Genomic DNA, 23,738 nt, shown 5'->3' with positions numbered 1-23,738 from the left:
GACTCTAAACCGCGAGACTCACGTCCAAAAGCAGAAGTTGCGTCACAAGCTCACTTCCCTTTCCCCTCTTAACGGGATGTTCCAGTTTCCCCCGACTAAGGAATGCGGTCCAAACACTTAAAAGACACACCTTAATCCCCTCAGCCCTCAAATTAAGACACTTTTGATTACGTATCATTACGTCTCACGAGTATACACTTGCAAGGGGCCAGGGAGGAAGGAATGATTTTTAAATGGACCACCATTGGCCGGAAGTTCGTCACTCGTTCATCCCGCAATGATTGTGTTTTCAGCCACCGGTAGCTTGTGGGTGCTTTATATGCACTACAGTCAATTATATATATATATCATATATATTTATAATTCTTAATATCTACTGTATGATAGCTAGCAAATGAATTAGCTAACTAACGTTAGCCTGCCCATCTTGATCTTCTGAAGAAGGGAAATGTTTTATTTCTACAATTTCCAAAATGTAACCAAACAAAAAAAACGTATTTACTTTTTACATAGTAGCAAAATGTCTAACTTATTTGCATTCGTTTTAACTTACATTTGTATGTTGACTTCTCCATTGATGTCGTTTTTACGTATTTGCGGACTTTTCTTAGCGGATGTACAATCGTCGCAAATTGAATTATGGAGTTTCAGGCCCCGGGGTGAACATGATTGTACACTCACAAAGCCGACTAAAAATGAGGGCTGAGGGTCTTACGTTGCAAACTTCCCTTGCTTGGCTTATCATTTGGACCACCCTCCAATATGGCGACGGGGATTCCCCCAATGGCATAAGGCGAGGGTACGTGGACAAGGGCGTGTCTTTTAAGTGTTTGCACCACAGTCAGGGTGCAACACAAATGGCTGCAATTGTTTGTAAGCATTTTGGCATAATTTCCTAGATTTAGAACATAAAACAAGATTTATAAAGGAAATATCATCCCTTATGTCTACCACAGCAAGTAATTCAATAGTTTAAGCATATATTGTAGGACCATGAACACATTTTTTCAGAATATTTACAAATAAATCGATCTTAATGGGGTTAGCAATCAATGACACAGACATTGTTAGAATTAACACTGCATATGAGGATGTAGTGAGATACCCGATGAGTTGGATGATACTTTTCTCGACAATCATCTTGAAAAAAACATACTTAAAAGCTGGAATCCAACCAATCATCCATCTTTAACACAATGGAAGGGTTACATGCTTTATCTAAATATTGAAAGTGCATGGGCGACAGAGAGAAACAAAATGGTGCAGTTTGAGGCCATGTGGCGGAGAGTGATGCGTATGCTGGAGAGGGAGAAGCAGTTGGGTCTGGGCAGGGGGGATGTTTGTGTGCTTCTATGTTTATGTTTTGTATTGTTTCAAAAATTCTTATAAATTAAATCTTGAATAAGCTGAATTCCAACTGGTAATTGGGACAGACATGAATGCCATTCTGGACATGCAGGACAAAACTAATAAGACCAACTACAATCCACAGGCAACCAAGTCTCTCCAACATATACTCTCTGATTACAACCTCATTGACACCTGGCAAGCTCATAACACTAAAGCAAAATAGTTCCCTTTCTATTCAAACAGGCTACTCTTCTATTTTCTTTAATCAGGAAACCAGAAATTCAACATCACTACATCACCAAGAGTATGTGGACAGGACACCTGTTCGTCGAACATCTCATTCCAAAATAATGGGCATTAATATAGAGTTGGTCCCCCCTTTGCTGCTATAACAGCCTCCACTCTTCTGGGAAGGCTTTCCACTAGATGTTGGAACATTCATCTGAAGGGATTTAGGGATTTTATCCCTCGCAAAAAACGTAATAATCCGAAAATAGAAATAAAAGGACAGCATATTTGAGACAACTGTAAAATGAATGTAATTGTACAATGGAATCTACTAGTATTTAAGACCCTGCAGTCTGCGCAATGCTCCATTATAATCTGAGGCATTCTACAAACCACATATCTTACACACAACTAGTTAACAGCTGAACTTCTTTTACTTGCCACTCACACAAACACACGTGCACACTAATTGTTACAATAAGAAGCATTCCAGTCACCAACCTCCATCCCTTCACATTCTTGTCAGTCAGCAGGATGCTGTGATGATGTCCAGAATCTCCTGAATCCAAGATGGCTGACACTGTTTGTTTGTGTCATGTTGCAATCCCACTTCCTGCTGCTCGCTAGTGTAAACCGTCCACCACCCGGGTATGGAAAAACAGCACGGCCGGCACCCCAGTGAGTGAGGTTTAGGCTTGGACTTGTCTGTAGCGTTTGCCGTTTCCTACGTTGTTGGAATTCAACAGCGAGCTGTTTTACTAGGCCCCATGTGGCACCACCGTTCCCCTCCCTCCAATCCCGGCCCTCTGCTCCCCTCTGTCTCACTCTTTCCTAACATGGATATGTAGCATTCATCATAGAGCAGTGAGTACACCACACTGAAGGAACCAGGGTAAGGCGGTGGGATCAGGTTGCTGCTAAAGTCCTCGCAATGTGATTTGTGAGATGTGGGTAGTCAAATATAATTGTTGTTTATCTCTAGAATGAAATGTAGTGCCCACATTTGTCAGGATTCTGAATGGACTCTATCCAGAACTTAGAAAATGTAATTGAACAGAAAACAGATCGTAAATAGCTTGAATTCTACATCTAATTAATGTAATTACAGTATTATCAGTAATCACACACTTAGGAATTCCATGGGCTGGTTGTGTAATTGAAAGTAACGCTGCATAGTAACTAAGAACCTAAGAATAACCACAATATTGAAATCAGATAATAATTGTATTGTTCATATTGTCCTTGGTTAGCTGAATGTCATGTACATGCATAAATATGTTTCAAGCATTACAATCCATCCATGTCCTCACAATGACATTTCATTTTCCACCATAAAATATGTGGGCATGATCAGGGACAGGATTTTCACAGGGTTTATTTCACAGCTGACAATGAATGATACAAATACAACGCATCAAACAAAATAATAAAATACATCTCAAGGATAATGTTATCAAGATGAGGTGCATGCAAAATGGGAATCTTTTTCATCTTTTTTTTTTGTTACTTCCTCTTTTCCTTAGTGAAGCCAGATCGCAAAGCGCCAATTCTGCAGTCCTCTTCATCAGCCCGTTTGATGGCCGTCATGCTCGCCAGTTTCAAGGAGGCCATGTGTTTACAAAATTACATTTGTGACAAAATAACTTTTTTCATAGAGTAAGCCGATTCTGTAGAGGGTGGGGTTAGGAGTGTGTGGGGTAAGGGAGGGGAGTAGGTGTGTGTCTGTGTGTGTGTTCGTGTCCTGTAGTGTTGTTTAAGGTCTGCTGTCTTTTAATCCCATTGTATCTCCTGTGCTGCCAGGCTGCTCTGCTATATACAACTATGTTACTATACAACTTTATTTCACTGTGTGTGAATGGCATTCCAATACAAAGAGCAGTCAAGTATTTTTTCATAAGGATATCAGTAATCACACACTATTATCCTCTGTAGTTGGATTCAAACGTTCAAGAAAAACGTTTAAAATATTTATTTTGTTGTTTTGGACTAAAACATGTTTTTGTTTATTTTTTTTTCTCTATTCTATGGTCTTATCCTAATATTGTCTTTGTCTTCAATGGTGAGGAATTCCCCTTCTCTTAATACTTTAGGGAATTTTCAAACGTCGGGAAGTTTGGCTGTAATGCCCCAAGATTTGTTCTCCCTGAAAGAAATCATAGAGTAACAATATATTAACTACAGAGCAACCTGGCTTTATGGGTCTGCATTTACTCTTCACTTTAGCTCTACATAGATATATCAATCAATGTGTGCTTTGCAGCGTTCCTTTTTCAATTTTAAAAAGTTATAGCCATATTCATGCATTAAAAAGCCATTTTCAGAATGTTTTGACGACTTGGTTTAGGTGCAAATCCATGGGGCATTACTTTAAAACTGGAAACACCATAAAATAGAAAATTAAAATAAGAGTAAAAATGTGGAACGCTTGTTGCATTTTCATTTGATGTGAGTAAAAAATAAAACAGTATCTAAGGAACAACACAAAAATGGCAAGTGTAATGAAAAATAAAAAACTCATTTAAAGCAAAGTATTTTTATTCACACAAATTTAATAAGATATATAACAACCGTTTGGTCCATAAATATTTAAGGGGAAATAGTTTCTATACACCATCTTTATCAAGAAACAGGGAAACATGGAAAATCTTGATAGAACACTTACTGTACTGAACTATTAACACGAAAATCAATTTATAAGATTCTTGGATTAACCAACTATATCTGAAAGAGTGCACAAACGCTTTCTATGACATCGCTGCCCCCTTTTAACAGGATACACCATAAAAAGATCTTCAGAAATAAGATGTAAAACAGTACAAAACTAGTGAGGCGTCACAAGTATGTGAATCAGTTAACAAACAACACATATAATCCTGAAGTTCACAAACTTTCTTCCAAGTTATATCATAAGGCACATAGTAGAACTGAGTTAGGCATCTACTTCATCAAGTAGATTGAGAATAACGCTTTGTTCTACAATAGAACAAATAGTGACAATTACAATAAAATGTTTTAACCCAGCAGCAAGAACTCCTTCGCTTTCTTTCTCTTAATCCGCACTATGTAGTCCTGCTTTGCTATCAACCACAACCCCAACGCCAACGACCTTAAACAGCTTGGCCCAGAAGACAACAAAATACTCATTTAAAATGTTAGAACCCTGCAGAAGGACTGCTTCTCTTTCTTTCTCTTAATTCATTGAGAGGGAAACATGTTTTTGGTCTGTTCAGTGGCAAGTGATCGTAAAGAAAGTATAAATATGGCCTAACGTGAACATGGAGGATGATTTATTTGTCCCACTGGCTGCATGTCTTCTACTATCTCTAGTTTTCTAGAGGTCATTGTAAAGTTTCTGTCAGCTCTACACCTCTAATCTGCCACATTGTCATCCCTCACTTTTTAACCTCTTCCCTTTTTTTATCAACCCTTCTTTACCCTGAGCAACATAATGGGCAATATTTTATTTAACAGTAATTCTACGGGCACATTGAATCCAGATAAACTATTTTTTTAAATCCATTTGTGTGTTGGTATGTAAAATTAGGCCAGCAGATTAGAAAAAGTGCACTGTCATGGAAACAATCCTTTCAAACAGTGCCGATTCAACTGTGTCCCAATCCAGAATTTCACTCACTGATTTCTATTGTGGAATTATTTCTAATATCAATGTTACTGCATTACATCTTTGACAGTTACCACTGTACAGATCTATAGATTTGTTCCGTTGTTATTGATTTTTTTCACAGTTGAGGTGTGTCAAGACAAAATGCATGTTGAGGTCACAGCAGCAACCTGGCATTTGAGTTGTAATTGTCCGGGTTCTTGTAATGTATACAGTGCAATTTAGAGATTAGAATTACTAATCCATAAAATAATCCAATGTTTTGTTAGGTCCAGGATAACTCTGAAATATATTTTACAACGTATTCTGCGAATGTATTTTGATTTTGAAAAAACTAAATATGTCTTAAATAAGGATAGTGCTAACATACACATTTCTAGAGCAAAATATTAATGATTTTAAATTAATTGATCAGTAAATAATACATTAATTATCAGGGATGGATAAATTTAGACTTAATCAAATGACCAAATGAAATAAAATAAAGTAAAAAATAATATACTTTTCCCATTTTAAATAGTTCCATTTGGGCTCTGTCCAAGATTGTTGAACCCTGTTCATAATTGTTCAATGCCGTCCAGATTCAAAATGTCCTCTACACAAAACCAATCACTAAATACGTTGACTACAAACAGCTGCCAAGCGGTTGCAAATGCTACACATCAACATCATTTCCTCCTGTTTAAATGTTGCTGTAGTTGTTCTTGTTGATCTTGTTGCTTTTTTGTTGGGTACAGTACAGTACTTCCTGTATCCACAGAACTGTCTCTGTTTTCTTTAAAGGTGTTTAAAAAAATGTAAATGCAAATTATGGAAAAAAAACATAAATGAGTTAAGAGCTTAGAGTTGTAGAGCTTGCTAGAAAAGGTTTGTCAAGGTAGTCTGTGAGGGGCTCCCCGAATCATGGCTGTCCAAACTAGATGTGACGGAGGTCACTACAGTGATAGAGGGATTGGTCAGGTCTGTTAGTGTGGCCGCACTGGAGGGGGGCGTCAGAGCGCCGCTGTCGGACGAGGGCGGCGGGAGTGACGTGCCGTCGGCCTTGTCATTACCATTCTCCTGTCGCAAAACGTTCCTTCTGAATTTGGCTCTTGCGTTTTGGAACCATACCTGCAAATCCAATCCAATGGCTTTTACTTTATGTTTATGTCTAATTTATTAACTTATTTTCTTTGTCTTTCTTTCTAATAAAATGCAATGGTTATGACATCACAGTGTTGTCCACTACCTGACTCTCCCCATAGAGTAGAAAGAGTAAAGAACAATACCTACAAACTGTTTTTGACACCATTATTTTGGGCTCAGGGAGTAGAAACCAAATGAGAAATGACCAGCTGAAAGAGTATTTTTATTTTGTAAAAGATCCTTACAGACTTGTGCACTCTCTCTTAAATTACTCTTCCCACCACTGACCCAGGGAGATTGGGAGTGATACGTGGATGAATTATATGTCTAGAAACCCTAAACACTACAAATACCATACATCTCCTTCATACAGTACATCAAGGAAGCTGGTGCCTAACAACATTCCATACAACATCGGTAGAAAACCAATGAAAATAATTGTATAAAAAAACATGATTTCAATGGACTTGAATGGAACTGATGGTCAAATGTGAGAACAGACAATGGACTGGGGGATATAGAGTGATGATGTCATACTAGGTCAGAGGTCAGAAATGAGGGCGATGGCTACTGCTTACCTGTAGAACTCTTTTGGTGAGGCCTGTCTTCTGGGCAAGCTGTTTGAGGTCCTTGGCGTCGGGGTTGTGGTTGATAGCAAAGTAGGACTTCATGGTGCGGAGCTGGTGGTGCTTGAAGGAGGTGCGCATGCGCTTGGTCTTCTGGGAGGGAGGGTAGGCCTGGTCACGGTCCAGGTGGTCTCCATCGTTCTCATTACAACCTGACCAAGAGGAGGAGAAGGTGGGGGTGCAAAGTTAGAACAGATATACTGTGGTAAAGTGTGTATTGCAGTATAATTCTTCAAACAAAAAGTGGGGTGCTGTTTGTCCTCGTACATATAATCCTGAGTTGTCAACATAGACAGCACTCCCAAAATCAAGGTTGTTAGTTATAGAAAGACAGCACATCCGATCAGGGTTAGGATAAGGTTATGATGATTCCATTGAAGAGGAATTAAAGGCGTAAAATGGCCATCATTTTCAGTTAAGATTGAATTAAATCTTTAATTGAATCAAACATAAGTTATTCAAAATGTAACGGACACAAGCCCCTTAGAAAGTATGTAAAGCAGATCCATATCTACAGTAGGAGTTGATCAGTCCTCAATTTGGTCAAGCTAGCATTTCTACTCCTCTGTGCTTAAAGAAAGCAATAATGTATTGTCATTCAAATGTAATCTCTACTTCCAATATGCACCATACTAATATTCTGTCCTGTCTATTGAAAGATATTTAAAATAATTGATTGTCATGCCATGATCAAAAGACAATTATTTTCAACACATCCAGCAGACATGCATATCCTATAACAGACTTTACTCATTCTACTATAGGCCTATTAGCTAAAGTGGTCATCTCTAAATCTCTGACTAATAAAAGAGAGCAAAGGCTATAGTAGGCTGTTAATATATTCAAGACACCTATCTTGATATTTCCGCCCCCTGCAAATGACAGACTTTAGTGCTGTTTTCACAGACCTAAACTAGACGTTTAGTTGATACAGAACTAAACATGAACACAGAAAAACCTAGGATTAAATATCTCTGGGCTACAGAATCTATGTATTTTTCAAATGAATCTTGGCCATAGTCCAAGACTACTACTCATATTTCATCAGAAATGTGTAACTTAAAACACTTATTTTCAGATGTCAAATATGCATCTTAATTCATGTTAGACAAGCATCTTAAAAGCACTGCAATAAAATAACAGCTACATCTTTAAATCTTGGGTATCCCATTTTCCTCAGCTATGATTGCTTGCTGAGTGCCTTTATTTCTACAACTACCCACCAGGGGTCGCTAACAAAACATGCCGAGTCGGTATTCCAACTGCAAGGTCGACATGGGACTGACCGCATGGAATAATTATCTAAAGACGTTGGCTATAGGCATATAGAGTCGATGGAACCTAAACATTAAACCGGATATAGACTATATCAACATTTTTGCTCGAAACTGACTATGAAAGACAGGCAATTTCTGATTATACCTAATGGAATGTTTTTGGAGTGCTATGGACAAAAGCAGGATTTAATTCAGAGCTAAATTCAATCATATGTCTTTGCAGTGCAACCAAAAGTGTTTTAAATATGGAAGGAGCACAACATCTACAGCTGAACATAAATACCAAACAGAAAACAAATTAAGGGGGAATATGGGCATGTTTCTGGAATGAAATAGTCTTGAGAAAAGAACCATTACCACCACCCTTGTCGTTATTAAAGCAAAATACTGTAGTCCAATAAACATAACATATTAGACTTGGGATAGACCATATTAGAGGACATAACAAAATTATCGCATGAAAACAATTCGAATTATTTTTTTAATAACGTTAGATACTGGAGAGGATGTAATGTTGTTGCTTGTTTGTTTAGTTTTTTTGTATCCCGCTCCATCTCACTCACTCTGTTTCTGAGAACTGTGCTGACCTTCCGAGTATGATTCAGTGGTTGGAAGCCAGGGATTCCTACATCACCTTCAATTAACGCAGAACAATTATTTAACACGCAGATTACCCTTATTCCTCTCCATGTATGGAGAACAGAACAAATTTGGCACACAGTGACAAACTTTCTCAACCGGACACTAATTGTAAAAAGCGACTACAAAAGAAACGCCGCGGGGTTGGTTAGATTATAACATTCACGTTTTCAATGCCAGTTTTTAATTGTAAAATTACCTGTAATGTATAACGAGGAGGCAATTTCCCCCAAGAAATGCGACATTTTAAATAGTTGAGCCCAAATTACTTTTACCCCCTGCACGTGCTTATGTCACTGGTTCAAGTTCATGTGTGTACCCATTTTACAAATTCGATTACATAATGAGAGCCATAATTAGGCTATAAAAGTCAAACTAATGGTTAACTGGGGGTACATTTTTGATCATTTTGACAGCATGCAATTTAGCCTAAAGAGGAGAAATGCAAATACGCTACTTCATGAACAGAGCACACATTCAAAGTAGGCATCTTCCAAGGTGTGGAATGGCTAATTGTTCTCTTTCGTGTCCCCCCTTTTTTGGTTAAAATTGCTTTTGGTGTAGGACTACAGAGATGAGGCCTATGCCCTTAAACACGGATCAAGCAAAATAATTAATGAAATCTCTATATTCGACATTATCTTTTCTACTCAGTTCACCAGCACTCGTCATGGGTTGGTTAGTTAGCATGTAGCCTAACAGGTTATAGGCCTCAATCAAAACATCCCCACCGTAACGTTATTTTCAAACAGCGCAATAGCCTTCTGTGCGTACAACTTCCCGACCAGCAACTCCTCTCCGTCTCCTCACCTGAGTTGTAGCTGGCGATGTCTATGCCCATGGCGGGGCTCTTCCTCTTGCGAGGCCTTCCCTTCTGAGCTGTCCCAGTGCCATTGAAGTAAGGCAGCGCCAGACCTCCGCCTTTCGCCGCCAGCTCGGAGTAGTTGAGGCCGGGGTGTGGGTACTCTCCCTGGGCTATGGTCTCGAAGTGGACCCGGCAGTACACCAGGCTGTCCTTCATGCCGAAGTGGTCGCCGGTGGTCAGGGTCTTGTTGCACGTGGTGCACGTGAAGCAGCTCAGATGGTACACCGAGTCCCGTGCACGCATTACCATCTCCGATGCCGATATCCCGAGGTGGCAGCGCGCACACCTCTGCACTGAGAACCTTCTGAAACAAGGACGCAATTCTTTAAAAACACGCCCAGACATAACACGTCTAAAACACTCAAAACAGAATTGAACAAATGGAACACAACACACAACGCGAGTGGCTACATAAAATACAACTCAATGTTCTTACTGTGTTTTTATTCAGCAGTTTGCATGTAATGTCATAACCTCCATCCGCAGGCCTATAATAACATATCGCATTTGCAACATGGCCAAGAGACGACAGATTGCCTCTGATATTTAGGCTGCTTGTCTATTTATATTTCCATGTAGTAGATTCATTATATGGGGCCTTCCTTGTATGACTTGTTGAATATGCCAAAGCTATAGCTGATCGAAACGATACGCCTTCTGTGCCTTCTATTTAACCTATAGCCTATTTCAAATGTTCTGTGGCCTGTGTTTGTGTTTATAGATCTATCGTTTCAGACATTAACAATAGTTTGTATGACAGGCCTAATGCCAAACACACAAGAGAGTGAGTGAGGGAGAGAGAGCGTGTGTTCAATCGTCGAATATTAAAATCAATAATTTCACTAGGCCTATAGAAAAACAACCAATCATAACCGTATGCTTTCTTACCTGTAGTAATCCTCCTTGCAGTAGATGCTGCCATCCTTGGCAAAACACGTGAGTTCTGACTCCAAATGTTGTTTACATTCACAGCATTTGAGGCACCGCAGGTGCCACTGTTTATCCACAGCGAGTAGGTAATATCTATCCGAGATTTTGCCTCCACAGCCAGCACACAACGCGGGCTTCTCCGGTCCCATCGAAGGCATGGTCTGGAAGAGGAGGGGAATATTAATACATGTGGAAATGCAGGGCTCACATCCTGCGCATGTGGTGGGGACTATACTTCCCATGTGGGGTTTGGCTTGTGTGTGATAAAACTGTGACATATCTGAAAAATTACATATTAGCCTAATATGAGCAATGCACCATTTTCTTAAAAATAAATCAATAGTACAACGATCGTTAGACTTTCTTAAGTAGCCTATATATGACAGTTCGGTTTTAAAGCCAATCCCAAGACATTCCTGCAGAGCTGAAAATGTGTCAACATGCAGGGCCGGTTATGTTTAGGGAGTAACTGCATTCAATTTATCTAACAAATGGAGCCTGTATACATAAATGTATTACAATGACAAAGAATAATTAATTGCGCTTCATTGCACATTTAAAATACATTTTAAAAAACTGTATCGACAGCCTGGTGCGCTATGTCCTCCTACTTTCACACGTCTATAATTTAGCATTACTGCCAAAAGAACAACAATTAATAATAATAACAATAAATTATTATGTAGAGATGCTAATAATTGCCAAACTATTATCTATGTAATAACTGTTTAATTAGGCCTATATATTATATAAATAAACAATAACAGCAATTTGTTATTTGCTCAAAATATAAATTGTGTAACAATTTGGCAAAATGTGAGTAATAATTGTCACTTTTACTTTATGTACTTTCACTCAGTTTAGTTGATAAGTGAATGTATTTGTATTACATATGAACATTTCCACACGCATACATGTTCTTTAAAAAATGTTTTTTTTGTCCATATAGGAACCTGTAAACGCAATATTAAACCCAACATTTTCTTTCGAGTGATTATTTCTTGCAGCAATCTTGGCCCAACTACAGCTCCATAAAGAATTTCCTTGCATTTAAACAGTTATGCCCATTTGGATGTAAGTGGTACTCTTCATGGATGTCAGAACAAGAAAAGAAAACATTTCATTTAGTTCATTTTTCTTACCGATTCCCTTCCGTTCAGCTGCACGCCCTTGGTAAGGCGCGAGTCGGTTTTGGATCTCCTCTCCATCTCCTCCATGATGCCTTGGATGTGGTCACCGGAGATCCCGTGGAACAGCATGGCTCCCGCTCCTGAACGACGCAATGTGCAACTGCTCGCTTCTGCCTTGCAGCCCACAACTTCCATATACAGCTCTGCGTCCCGTTGGCTCAGAGCATCCGACTGGCTCTGCTGTTAGACTGTTAGACAGGCACACACACAAACACACACACACACACACACACACACAAACAAACAAACAAACAAGAGACACACTCAGCTCAGCTCAGCTCACCTCCCCTGCAAGTGGTGGATAGATGAGGGACGGGGAGAAATCAAGGCAGGAAGAAATTATTTCCTCTCCCCTGAATGTTTTGTAAAAAAAAAAAAGAAGTATAGTCCAGCTGATCCGGCGGTGGCCAGTTTATGCACAGATGATGATGGTGGTGATGGACGGTTAAAATTGCAGAAGTTTAGATTAGGTGTTTTTCTCTCGACAGTCCCGCGCCGATCTCACGTTATAGGGTTCCGTGTGCTTGAAGGTCAGATTGGGACTGCCTGAGTTGGAGAGCCGTGTCCTATTTGTGAAGAGAGCAAAAGCCTGCCCAGTTTGGATAATTTGGTAGGAGGAGTCGTTCCCTCTCTCTATGCCACTGATTTCTATTCACCAACAAAGAGCTGTCACTCTCCCCTCTAACCCGCGGTGCATGTTGGCTGCGAGAGCGTGGAGAGAGACACTTTGGTTATTGACATTTTCATTACTTTTCTTTTCTATAGGTTTTAGTTATCGGAAGACATTAGTGGAGTCTAAATCGCAGTGACACGATACGGTTTAGTGAAATTTGCATAATCTCTTGGTGTGATTGAATTAGAAGGATAAACCTTGGATATTGAATTGTAATTTGAACGAATTTTAATCTGTATAAACTGTAATATGGAGTTTCAGTAGCCTCACTTGCTGAATTTGATTCGATAACTTTATGTGAAACGTCTAGTGGGAAAATCACGTCTTAAGTGAAACAGTCGTGTGAGGGTGATACCTTTCCTTGTCATGTATTATTTGCCGCCGTGCATTTTTAAATGTGATACTCATTTACATGTGAGCGTGCTGTGTATGCCTAATAACTAAGTAAGGCTATAACATGTTTATAAAATGTTTAAAATAAGTTGAACATTTTGCATTGGATTTTGAAAATATTAGTTGTATTGGTAAAAGGTTCAATTTACCCGGATTCTGATTAATTAATACTATAGAATACATGTTGTGTGTATGTGTGTGTCATAGCCAACATATGTCCAGTTTAGCCTACAAAACACAAGTAGGCCTGCGAAATAATTTTAGACCTATATACGATAAATATGCCTCAAAGAGTGCATGGCAAATACATAGGCCCATTCTAAAATGGACAAATGCCAGGCCCTTTTCTCTTTTTCTGATAACCAACAAAAGACGTTAGGCCTATCCCAATTAAGAAGACATTAGCTTATATGAATTGTCGAGTTATATAGCTGCATGTGTTGAAGTGACAGTGGTAGGCTGCATTCTGTGTAAGTAACGTAGGCCCTAATTACTGCTTTTAAAGCCAGATCAATGCTCTCTTAATTAAACAGTAACCTAAAATCAACGTAAACTAATTATCCGCCACTGACTCATTAGCATGTCCCTCGTCTCTCCAATTAAACATTCTGTACTCAAACTATCACTTTACACTGACAGACAGGCTTCTCTCTCCAACGTGTGACAACACACACCCATTATATTTGCTAAATCGGTTAGTTTCTTTGTAAATTTAAATTGTGCACCTTAATGCAAGATATTGAATTCCATAAAATATTTGTATTGTTTGTATAGCATGTGGTTGAAGAAGTCATTTCTATTATCTATAACGAATGTGTGTGTCGTTTTGTGCCTAAGTTCCCGGCCGAGGCCTGACAGACAATAAAACACGTCTGGGAGATTTTAAGGTTTTGTGTCAGAGGACAAAAGATAACTCTCCTTACAGTCCGGACCATTAGACTTCCCAAAGCTCCATGAAGTTGCAGGTGCGCTTCCTCACGCCAACGCCAATCATTTTAAGACCTGTTACGTTTCCATTTTGTCGCGGGGATCAGAAGTCGTGTGTTTAATTGGGCCCCCCTAGATAACACGGCGCGTAAATGTCTAAACTTTAAAGGAGGCGGATGTGCTATATAGCAGCAGCGGAGTTAATTCGCGCTCTGTCAGTTTCATTCCACTGAAGTAAAAAAAAAGGCACTCAGGATTAATTTCACTTGGACAAAGAAAACCTAAAAACGGGAAACGTGCAGTTCAGTGTGACATTTACTTGAAGTGTTTATTATGCGGTCCCAATAGAGCATAGAACACGCAGAAGTGGCCCGCCTAATTTAAAAACGCTTATACAAAATGTAGGCTATAGCTGTTGTTACTTATTTATTTGAGAAAATAAAATTAGCCATGTTATTATTATTATTATTTAATTGTGCCTCTTCAGAAGGAATAGGAAATGTTACATAGCCCCTAGATGCATGTGTCTCCCTGGCCTCCAGCAATGACATTTCATCCAAGTGAAAAAGGATTAAAATGCGTCAGTGCATCCACGAGCTCTCCCAGTGTTCATCTCTGAAATGGAAAACAACCCATTTCGTTTTTTAAACTTAGATCGATATTTAACGTTATCCCCTCTTAGTTTATAGCTAGGCCTATTTCACAAGTCTATAGGCCAATAGCAGGTTCTTCTTTAGACTATATAAATGCGTAATTGTCTCCTATATGATGTTTAAAAGAAATGCGCATTGATGATGCAATTTAGAGCCTAATGCCAATAATGATGACTCCGACACATATAATTATCCATTTACGAAAATAATGTATTGGTCTTTAAACGAGTTGGCTTTTATATTTTTCGTTGAATTCATCTCTGCATTGTCTTAACCATGCCGGGGTTTTGTCTCGTGAATAATAATATACATCAAATTAAATATATGAGCCAACAAAAGTATTTACAGAATTACTCTTTATTTGACTATTGGGGGCTCCAGAAGACTATTTATCAAGACATTTGAGAATTGGCAACACATTTAGGCTACTATGAATTCCTTTTTAGTCCGTTTTTCCTCTCGTGCCTTTTCAATATTTTGCTGCGGCTTTGCTGAGAATCATGCAGTTTACTGTACTGTGCAGCTTCTTCTCAATTTCAACCTTGATTTCTTTCAAACAAAATGTTTACCACGAACATACTGTATTCGGAACAATGACAGATAAGACAGCTATATTTTAACTATTCCACGGGCGGCTCAATGCTGACTTTTGTTTCCTTGTGAATGAAAGAAATATCGCTAATCCGTCAACATAGGCTTTCTCAAAGCTCAGTTATATGGCTCACTATATCCGTCATTATTAATGCAACGTCTTATAGCTTACACACACGCAACAACTTTAGTACACGCACCTCGGAAAATAGCAACCATGTGCATATAATGTATAGCACATCGAATAATTGTGTGAAAATGTGTAATTCAGGTGAAAGTTGAGGTTACCTTCAGGCTGATAATGCGCTGTCCTGGTATAGAAACCAACCTTGTGTTGAGAAGGTTGCGGGCCTGTAGAAGAGAGGAAAGGAGAGGAGGAGGAGGAGAGGATAGCAGAGATTCTGCCGGTAGATGGGGGTTGTTCCTTGTTTCTCGTAGTCCTAGTGAGTGTCAATTAAAACAAACCTCGCCGCTTGGCGAGAAGATATTTATATATATATATTCCTCTCCCTCCACCAAACCCTCTCAAACAAACGGTTAATGAGAGCTCACGAGCCAACGTTGAGACGCACGCACTTGCACGAACACACACACGCACACACACACACATCCCGGGTTTGTCCAAAATATCAGTATGTCATTGCCCATATGAATAAAATCAGGTCAAGTGTTTGTTACACCCTGATAGCAGGGATCCATGTTAATAAATCCTTGAGCTCTGCAGTCAAACTGTCTTAACAATATCTGTCGAAGATGAAAACAGCAAGGTGCACTCCTAATTACCTTACAGTGCATAGAAATAATGTTATTCAATTGAGATTATTATGAAACTTAACATTAATCTATGTTGTGTCACATGTCATAAACCTAATATGTTATATAGGTATATTTCCCAAATCAGGGGAAATATTGAAAACTGTTGAAACCAAATATTGTGATTTTAAAGACAGAAAAAAATCATTGCATTCAATTTCTCCTCTGAAATGGTCTAGGCTTATGGCATTCACATGTAGTGTTTTCTAATCACATGGAAAAAATATCCTCTGTTTTTGAATGGTTCCATTCCACTTTGAGTCAATCCCTGTCTCTCCTCCAGTCAATAGGCCTACCGGAAAAATGGAAGATGGTCAATATAATTCTACTACACTAGCTAGGTTTCCATCCAATTGACAGATTTTCTTGAATATTTAAAAAAATCTTCATAAAACATTATGCGCATTTTCCCACCAGAGGATAAAGGCTGTAGGTGATGATTCAGTGCACATAAAAATACATTTTGCAGTTATATTCTCATGTACTGAATAGAAAATACAAGTTAAATGGTTTTCCATCGCATTTTCAACTCTACTGATGTTTTTCTCACAAAAATTGTTGCGCTATATTGCAAGTGTGCGCACTCTGGTATTGGCACGTGGACTCAAAAGCCAACCGCTCGCAGATACAGTGCGGGTATAGCCTACATGATGCTATTATTATGGACAAAAGTGCAATACTTTTTATTTTTTTTGTCAAACTGCAGAAGACCTTTGATATTTATTGGAAAGGTTTCCGTCGTTTTTATGCGAGGAAAGTAGGACTACATCGGATAAAGATTTTCATGACAGGCCTGATAAAAAGTATGTTCGTAAACTTTCCAAATGTTGACAAAACAAATATGCTAGACAAGGTGGGATCTTTTTTTGTGGTAAAATGTATTAAAAATCGATATTTTTCTGCCGTTTGACAAATAAAACAACTCTCTCTATTTTGTCCATAATAATCTCATTATGTAGTAGGCTGTATCTGCAAGTTAGATTTGTTGGCTAGAGCGCACACAAATTTGTTTGTGACAAAACCATTGGTAGAGTTGAAACACTTTTATTTTTATTCAGTATATTGGAATTTAACAGCAAAAGTTATTTTTATGTGCCCTACTTCATCACGCACAGCCTTAAATGTGCAATAAATCAATTTAATGAAAACACATCTCTGGTGGGAAAATGTGCATATTGTTTTCATGTGGATTTTAGAATATTCACATCGAAATCAGTGGCCAATTGGATGGAAACATAGCCAGTAACTTTCCATGCACATTTTTTTTATGTGAGTAAAGTCGTACCATATATATAAAAAGCATGACAGTTTGGATGGAAACAGGGATTTTCGGGATTAGCCAACAGATCATTTGTTCCTTTGACATGATGGTAGGATCTTTTTGTGTTGGTGAAATTAATTGTGCGAGACATGGTGGTGGAAACGCCTTTATCCGCAAATATGAATAGAATAACCATCATATAGAAGTCAACTTGGAGACACGGGATGATATGATGTATGGTCTTCTATCCTCCCATTACAACTTGGGAAACCATGCAGTTTTTAGGCTACACATGAAGTTATGATGAACTTCACAGGGTGGTGAAGGTGCACGGTGATAAACTTGATGCTCCTTTCCGAAAAAAATGTTTTCAGTATTATCCATAATAGTCTTACTAGCCACCCCGCACTGTATCTACTAGCTGTTGGTTAGAGCGCACGTGTCAAGACCAGAATAGGCACATTAGCAAAAAAAAAAAACAAAAAAAAAATCACCTTTATTTAACTAAGTTGGCCAGTTGAGAACAAATTCTCATTTACAACTGCGACCTGGCCAAGAAAAAGCAAAGCAGTGCGACAAAAACAACAACACAGAGTTGCACATGGGATAAACAAACATACAGTCAATAACACAATAGAAACATCTATGTACAGTGTGTGCAAATGTAGTAAGGTTAGGGAGGTATAAACACCAAAACAATAAATTGGCCATAGTGGCGAAATAATTATAATTTAGCATTAACACTGGAGTGATAGATGTGTAGATGATAATGTGCAAGTAGAGATACTTGTGTGCAAAAGAGCAAAAAATATATATAAACAATATGGGGATGGGGTAGTTGGGTGTGCTATTTACAGATGGGCTGTGTACAGGTACAGTGCTCTGACAGTGGATACTTAAAGTTGGTGAGGGTGATATAAGTTTCCAGCTTCAGTGATTTTTGCAATTTGTTCCAGTCATTGGCAGCAGAGAACTGGAAGGAAAGGCGGCCAAAGCAGGTGTTGGCTTTGGGGATGACCAGTGAAATATACCTGCTGGAGTGCGTGCTATGGATGAGTGTTGCTATGTTGACCAGTGAGCTGAGATAAGGCGGGCTTTACCTAGCAAAGATTTATAGATGCCCTGGAGCCAGTGGGTTTGGCGATGAATATGTAGCGAAGGCCAGCCAACAAGAGCATACAGGTCGCAGTGCTGGGTAGTAAACTCAGCAACAACAACAAAAAATGTCCCTTTTTCAGGACCATGTCTTTCAAAGATAATTCGTAAAAATCCAAATAACGTCACAGATCTTCATCGATCTTCACTGTTTCCCATGTTTGCTCAATGAACCGTAAACAGTTAATGAACATGCACCTGTGGAACGGCCGTTAAGACACTAACAGCTTACAGACAGTAGGCAATTAAGATCACAGTTGTGAAAACGTAGGACACTAAAGGGGCCTTTCTACTGACTCTGAAAAACACCAAAAGAAAGATGCCCAGGGTCCCTGCTCATCTGCATGAATGTGCCTTAGGCATGCTGTAAGGAGGCATGAGGACTGCAGGTGTGGCAAGGGCAATAAATTGCAATGTCCGTACGGTGAGACGCCTAAGACAGCGCTACAGGGAGACAGGACGGACAGCTGATCATCCTCGCAGTGACAGACCATGTGTAACAACACCTGCACAGGATCGGTACATCCGAACATCACACCTGCGGGACAGGTACAGGATGGCAACAACAACTGCCCGAGTTACACCAGGAACGCACAATTCCTCCATCAGTGCTCAGACTGTCCGCAATAGACTGATAGATGCTGGACTAAGGGCCTGTAGGCCTGTTGTAAGGCAGGTCCTCACCAGACATCACTGGCAATTACATCAACTTTGGGCACAAACCCATCGTTGCTGGACAAGACAGGACTGGCAAAAAGTGCTCTTCACTGACGAGTCACGGTTTTGTCTCACCAGGGGTGATGGTCGGATTCGCATTTGTTGTCATTGCAGGCAATCTTAACACTGTGCGTTACAGGGAAGACATCCTCCTCCCTCTTGTGGTACCCTTCCTGCAGGCTCATACTGACATGACCCTCCAGCATGACAATGCCAGCAGCCATACTGCTCGTTCTGTGTGTGATTTCCTGCAAGACAGGAATGTCAGCGTTCTGCCATGGCCAGCGAAGAGCCCTGATCTCAATCCCATTGAGCACGTCTGGGACTTTCTGGATCAGAGGGTGAGGGCTAGGGCAATTCCCCGCCAGGGATTTAGGGTTATACCTGATAGGTCCCTTGATAATTTGTGTGAGATTGAGGGCATCTAGCTTAGATTGTAGGACGACAGGGGTGCTAAACATAACCCAGTTTAGGTCCCCTAACAGTACAGACTCTGAAGATAGATGGGGGGGGGCTATCAATTCACATATGGTGTCCAGGGTACAGCTGGGGGCTGAAGGGGGTCTATAAACAAGCGACAACAGTGAGAGACTTGTTTCTGGAAAGGTGGAATTTTAAAAGTAGAAGTTCAAACTGTTTGGGCACAGACCTGGATAGTATGACAGAACTCTGCAGGCTATCTCTGCAATAGATTGCAACTCTGTCCCCTTTGGCAGTTCTATCTTGACGGAAAATGCTGTAGTTGGGGATGGAAATTTCAGAATTTTTGGTGGCCTTCCTAAGCTAGGATTCAGACACAGCTAGGACATCAGGGTTGGCGGAGTGCTAAAGCATTGAATAAAACAAATTTAGGGAGGAGGCTTCTGATGTTAACATGCATGAAACCAAGGCTTTTACGGTTACAGAAGTCAACAAATGAGAGCGCCTGGGGAATAGGTGTAATGTTGGGGGCTACAGGGCTTGGGTTAACCTCTACATCACCAGAGGAACAGAGGAGGAGTAGGATAAGGGTACGGCTAAAGGCTACAAGAACTAGTCGTCTAGTGCGTGGGAACAGAGAAAAAAAGGAGCAGATTTCTGGGCATGGTAGAATAGATTCAGGGCATAATGTACAGACAAGGGTAAGGTAGGATGTGAGTACAGTGGTTGTAAACCTAGGCATTGAGTGATGATGCGAGAGCTTGCATCTCTGGAGACAGCAGTTAAGCCAGGTGAGGTCTCCGCATGTGTGTGGGGTGGGACAAAAGAGCTATCTAAGGCATTTTGAGCGGGACTGGAGGCTCTACAGTTGAATAAAACAATAATAACTAACGGAAACAGCAGTCGACAAGGCATATTGACATTAGAGAGAGGCATGTGTAGCCGAGTGGGTCCAATGAGCAGCAATAGGTGAGTCAGGGAGCCGTTCGGTAGTCGCTACTATGCTAGGCAACGGGAGATACGGCGTTCAGAACGCTACCGGACAGGGGCTAGCAGATGGGTCTTCAGCGACATCGCAACAGAAAAGCCTGTTGAAACCACATTGGACGGTTACGTCGGCAAACCAGTCGTGATGGATCTGCGGGCTCCGTGTCGGCAATAAAGGGTATAGGCCAATTAGCAAAGGTATTGTAGCAGGTATACCTCTTCGGCTAGCCAGGAGATGGGCCTAGCTCGAGGCTAGCTCAAGGCTAACTGCTGCTTGCTTCGGGACAGATGCATTAGCCAGCAATAGCTACTCGGTTGCAGCTAGCTAGCTGCGATGATTCGGTGTAATGGTCCAGAGCTTGCGGCAAAAATCGGTGAAATGGTAGAGAAAAGCAGTCCGACATGCTCTGGGTTGATATTGCGCTGTGCAGACTGGCAGGTATTGACTGAGCTAAAGCTGGCTGGTGTCCGAGCTAATGGTGAAGACTGCTAGCCGTGGCTAACAATGACTACTAGCTAGCTGCTAGTTAGCTGGCTAGCTTCTGATGGAGGTTCCAGTTATGGAGTATAAAAATAGCAGATCCGTACCAAATTGGGTGAGGCGGGTTGCAGGAAAGTATATTTAGATTATAGGTGGAAAGTGAGATTAAAATATATACAGAAAAACTAAGAAAACAACTATTTACACAGGACAAGACGGGACAAACACATGTCTGACTGCTACGCCATCTTGGATTTGAGCCATTTGCTTGTGCTCTGCTGCGCAGTGCATATCATGGTGTCAGAAATGCTTCAACCTCGTCAAATATAAATATTTGTCACATGCGCCGAATACAACAGTCTTACAGTGAAATGCTTACTTACAAGTCCTTAACTAACAATGCAGTTTTAAGAAAAATAAAACATTTTTTTTAAAAGAAAGAAAAGTACCAAATATTTAAAGAGCAGCAGTTAAATAACAATAGCGAGGCTATATACAGGGGGTACTGCTATAGAGTAATCTTCCTTGAGTTTTGCTGAAGTTTAGAGTGACAAAAAGTAGCTAGTTTACAACTAACTGCTCTTTGTCTCGTCATTGAACAGAACAGCAAGCAGAGGCGTTGCTATAGATACTAACAAGCACACCATGCACAGAGCACATGCAGCGCGGGGTACAGACAGATGGATACTAACAGAGGAAGTTATTTCTGAAGCGATCGGCCTGGGTAGGGTAGGGTCTGAACTTCGCGGGCATGGGTAGGGCTTGGGCAAAAAATTCATACCCAAGCAGTTTTTTAAAATATTATTTTTTTGTTTGTTTATTTTACCCACAATTTCAAACTTCTCCCCAACAGGCTCAGGAGGCGAAAGTCGAGTTATGCCTCCCCCGAAACACCAAACAGCGATTCTTAACACACGCCCGCTTAACCAGGAAGCTAGCCGCACCAATGACTCGGCATTGTTCAACTGATGATCGAGCTCAACCTGCAGGCGCCCGGCCTGCCACAAGGAGTCTCTAGAGCGCGATGAGCCAAGTAACCCCCCCCTTGGCCAAACCCTCCCCTAAACTGGACGACACTGGTCCAAATGTGCGCCGTCCTATGGGATTCCAGATCACGGCCAGTTGTGATAAAACCCGGGATTGAACCCGGATGTGTAGTGACGCCTCTAGCACTGCGATGCAGTGCCTTAGACCGCTCCGCCCCGCCCGTGCAGGACTCTAATCGGGTGGATGCAACCACACATGACAAGCACATAAGGCAGGTGATCAATATCAATTCCATCCTGAATCTCCCAGAACTGTCGATAGGCCCACTCCACCATCTGTCCCCCCTCTTGCAGTTAATAAAGACACCATGGAACTGGATGTCAGGAGGCTATTCAACAAAATGCCATCTCGAAAGTTTTGGCGTGCATTGCCCTGATATGTACCTATTTTGCTACCACCCATGGCTGGCTGGCCCATGTGACACCTGAGCTGAACTTGCATTTGAAGAATGAGCTCATGCTTTGATGACTCATGCATTGGTCTGGGAAAATGTTCAATAATCCCAACATCCATATAAGGACATAATGCCATCTGTGGCAAAAAAAAAGAAGCCCCTTAGGATGGCAAACTTAAAGACGCTGTATGTCATCGTGTATGGTGGTTGGGGATTGACTCTGAGATAGTGGTCTTTGTGCACCATGCTTGATCAGTTCCACCACCCCTGCAACCCCTTTACTTTCCACCAAAGCCCAGGGGTCATCTTCAAATGTATATGTCTGTGGTGCTGTGCTAAGTCCCTCACAGGGGTAGGAACCAAAATTATTTTCAAATTATTTCGTTCTGAACTACTATTTCTTCAGTTCTGTTCCACTCTTCCAACCAGCAAAATAGAGTTCGGAACTGGTTTGTGAAAAAAAGCAAGATCATTTTGAGGAGCAGGCTTGAAGCGCTAGGCATCTTGTTATGACATGCATTATTTGAATTGGGTCCACAGAACTATGCTTAGGGGAGCAGCTTCTATGAAGGAAGTTTCAATGTCCTTTGAACTAGCTAGCTAACAAGCTTGAGCTAGCAAGCTAACAAGCTTGTGTGTGGAGAGCGGCACCAGAATGAAAAACTAATAAAAACTAAAGCGAATAAAAAAGCTCTCTCCCTATCGTTTCAGCTTGCAGGCAGATGCTGGAATAAGTTTCTGAATGACAGAGTGAGGGTTTTGTATAGGCTCTTTGTTTAGTTTTTTTGTGGGACTAGAAAAAAATGCCTGGAACGTAAAATAATGTTATTCACCGGATTCCTAGCATTTTTAAAATAACGATTCTGTTCCGGAACTGTATGGATCACTTTTATTCTCGGGGTTTGGTTCTGTTCCCTGAAGCATTTCCTACCCCCTGGTCCCTCATAACCAATGAGTCATAGTTGTAGTCTATGACCTACACTCCAAGTAACCTCTAGGTAACCTGAGGTCAAACTCACAGGTTCTATCACTCTCCTCATCTCCTGCTGGGCCTGCTCCAGACCGGAATCACAGCCAACTACCCACAGTAAATATCGCCCCGACAAAACATCCTGCCCAACCTCCAAAGGAATATGTAGGACGTGACCTGCATGGTTTTTCTTTTGACACATTCAACATAAAAACTGAAATCACAAGTTAATTAGGTGTTGGGAAGATCTAACAGCAGATCCGTTGGCGACAGCCCTTTCACAGACTCTCCTTCACAACCAGACAACCAATCATTCCACTACGGGAGTATCCCCAGCATCATTCAGGCTGAGATAACATTCCAGTTAGTCAATGGGTTTTGTTAGCAGGCAAGCCACATCTGCT

The 23,738-nt window shown here is 40.6% G+C and overlaps 1 protein-coding gene across 3 annotated transcripts; it reads right to left on the bottom strand.

Annotated features, from left to right (window-relative positions):
- Window positions 1–2,808: 2,808 nt before the first annotated feature.
- On the bottom strand, window positions 2,809–12,382 carry LOC115145299 (LIM/homeobox protein Lhx9). 3 transcript variants are annotated; one of them, XM_029686767.2, is made up of 5 exons: window positions 11,805–12,382; window positions 10,621–10,823; window positions 9,678–10,036; window positions 6,904–7,103; window positions 2,809–3,721 (listed from the first exon to the last, which is right to left on the bottom strand). In XM_029686767.2, exons 1-5 carry the CDS (start codon window positions 11,985–11,987, stop codon window positions 3,665–3,667), a joined length of 1,002 nt encoding a protein of 333 aa, XP_029542627.2. In that variant the 5' UTR covers window positions 11,988–12,382; the 3' UTR covers window positions 2,809–3,664. The 3 variants fall into 3 exon arrangements, with proteins under 3 accessions (XP_029542627.2, XP_029542625.2, XP_029542626.2); XM_029686765.2 differs by lacking the exon at window positions 2,809–3,721 and adding an exon at window positions 4,092–6,310; XM_029686766.2 differs by lacking the exon at window positions 2,809–3,721 and adding an exon at window positions 4,092–6,310 and having other exon boundaries at window positions 9,678–10,033.
- Between the last annotated feature and the right edge of the window lie 11,356 nt (window positions 12,383–23,738).

The sequence above is a fragment of the Oncorhynchus nerka genome, linkage group LG17 (genome assembly GCF_034236695.1).
Source record: "Oncorhynchus nerka isolate Pitt River linkage group LG17, Oner_Uvic_2.0, whole genome shotgun sequence".
NCBI classification, from domain to species: domain Eukaryota; kingdom Metazoa; phylum Chordata; class Actinopteri; order Salmoniformes; family Salmonidae; genus Oncorhynchus; species Oncorhynchus nerka.
Note: the sequence above shows the minus strand (reverse complement) of the source record. Positions and strands in the feature narration are given on the sequence as shown.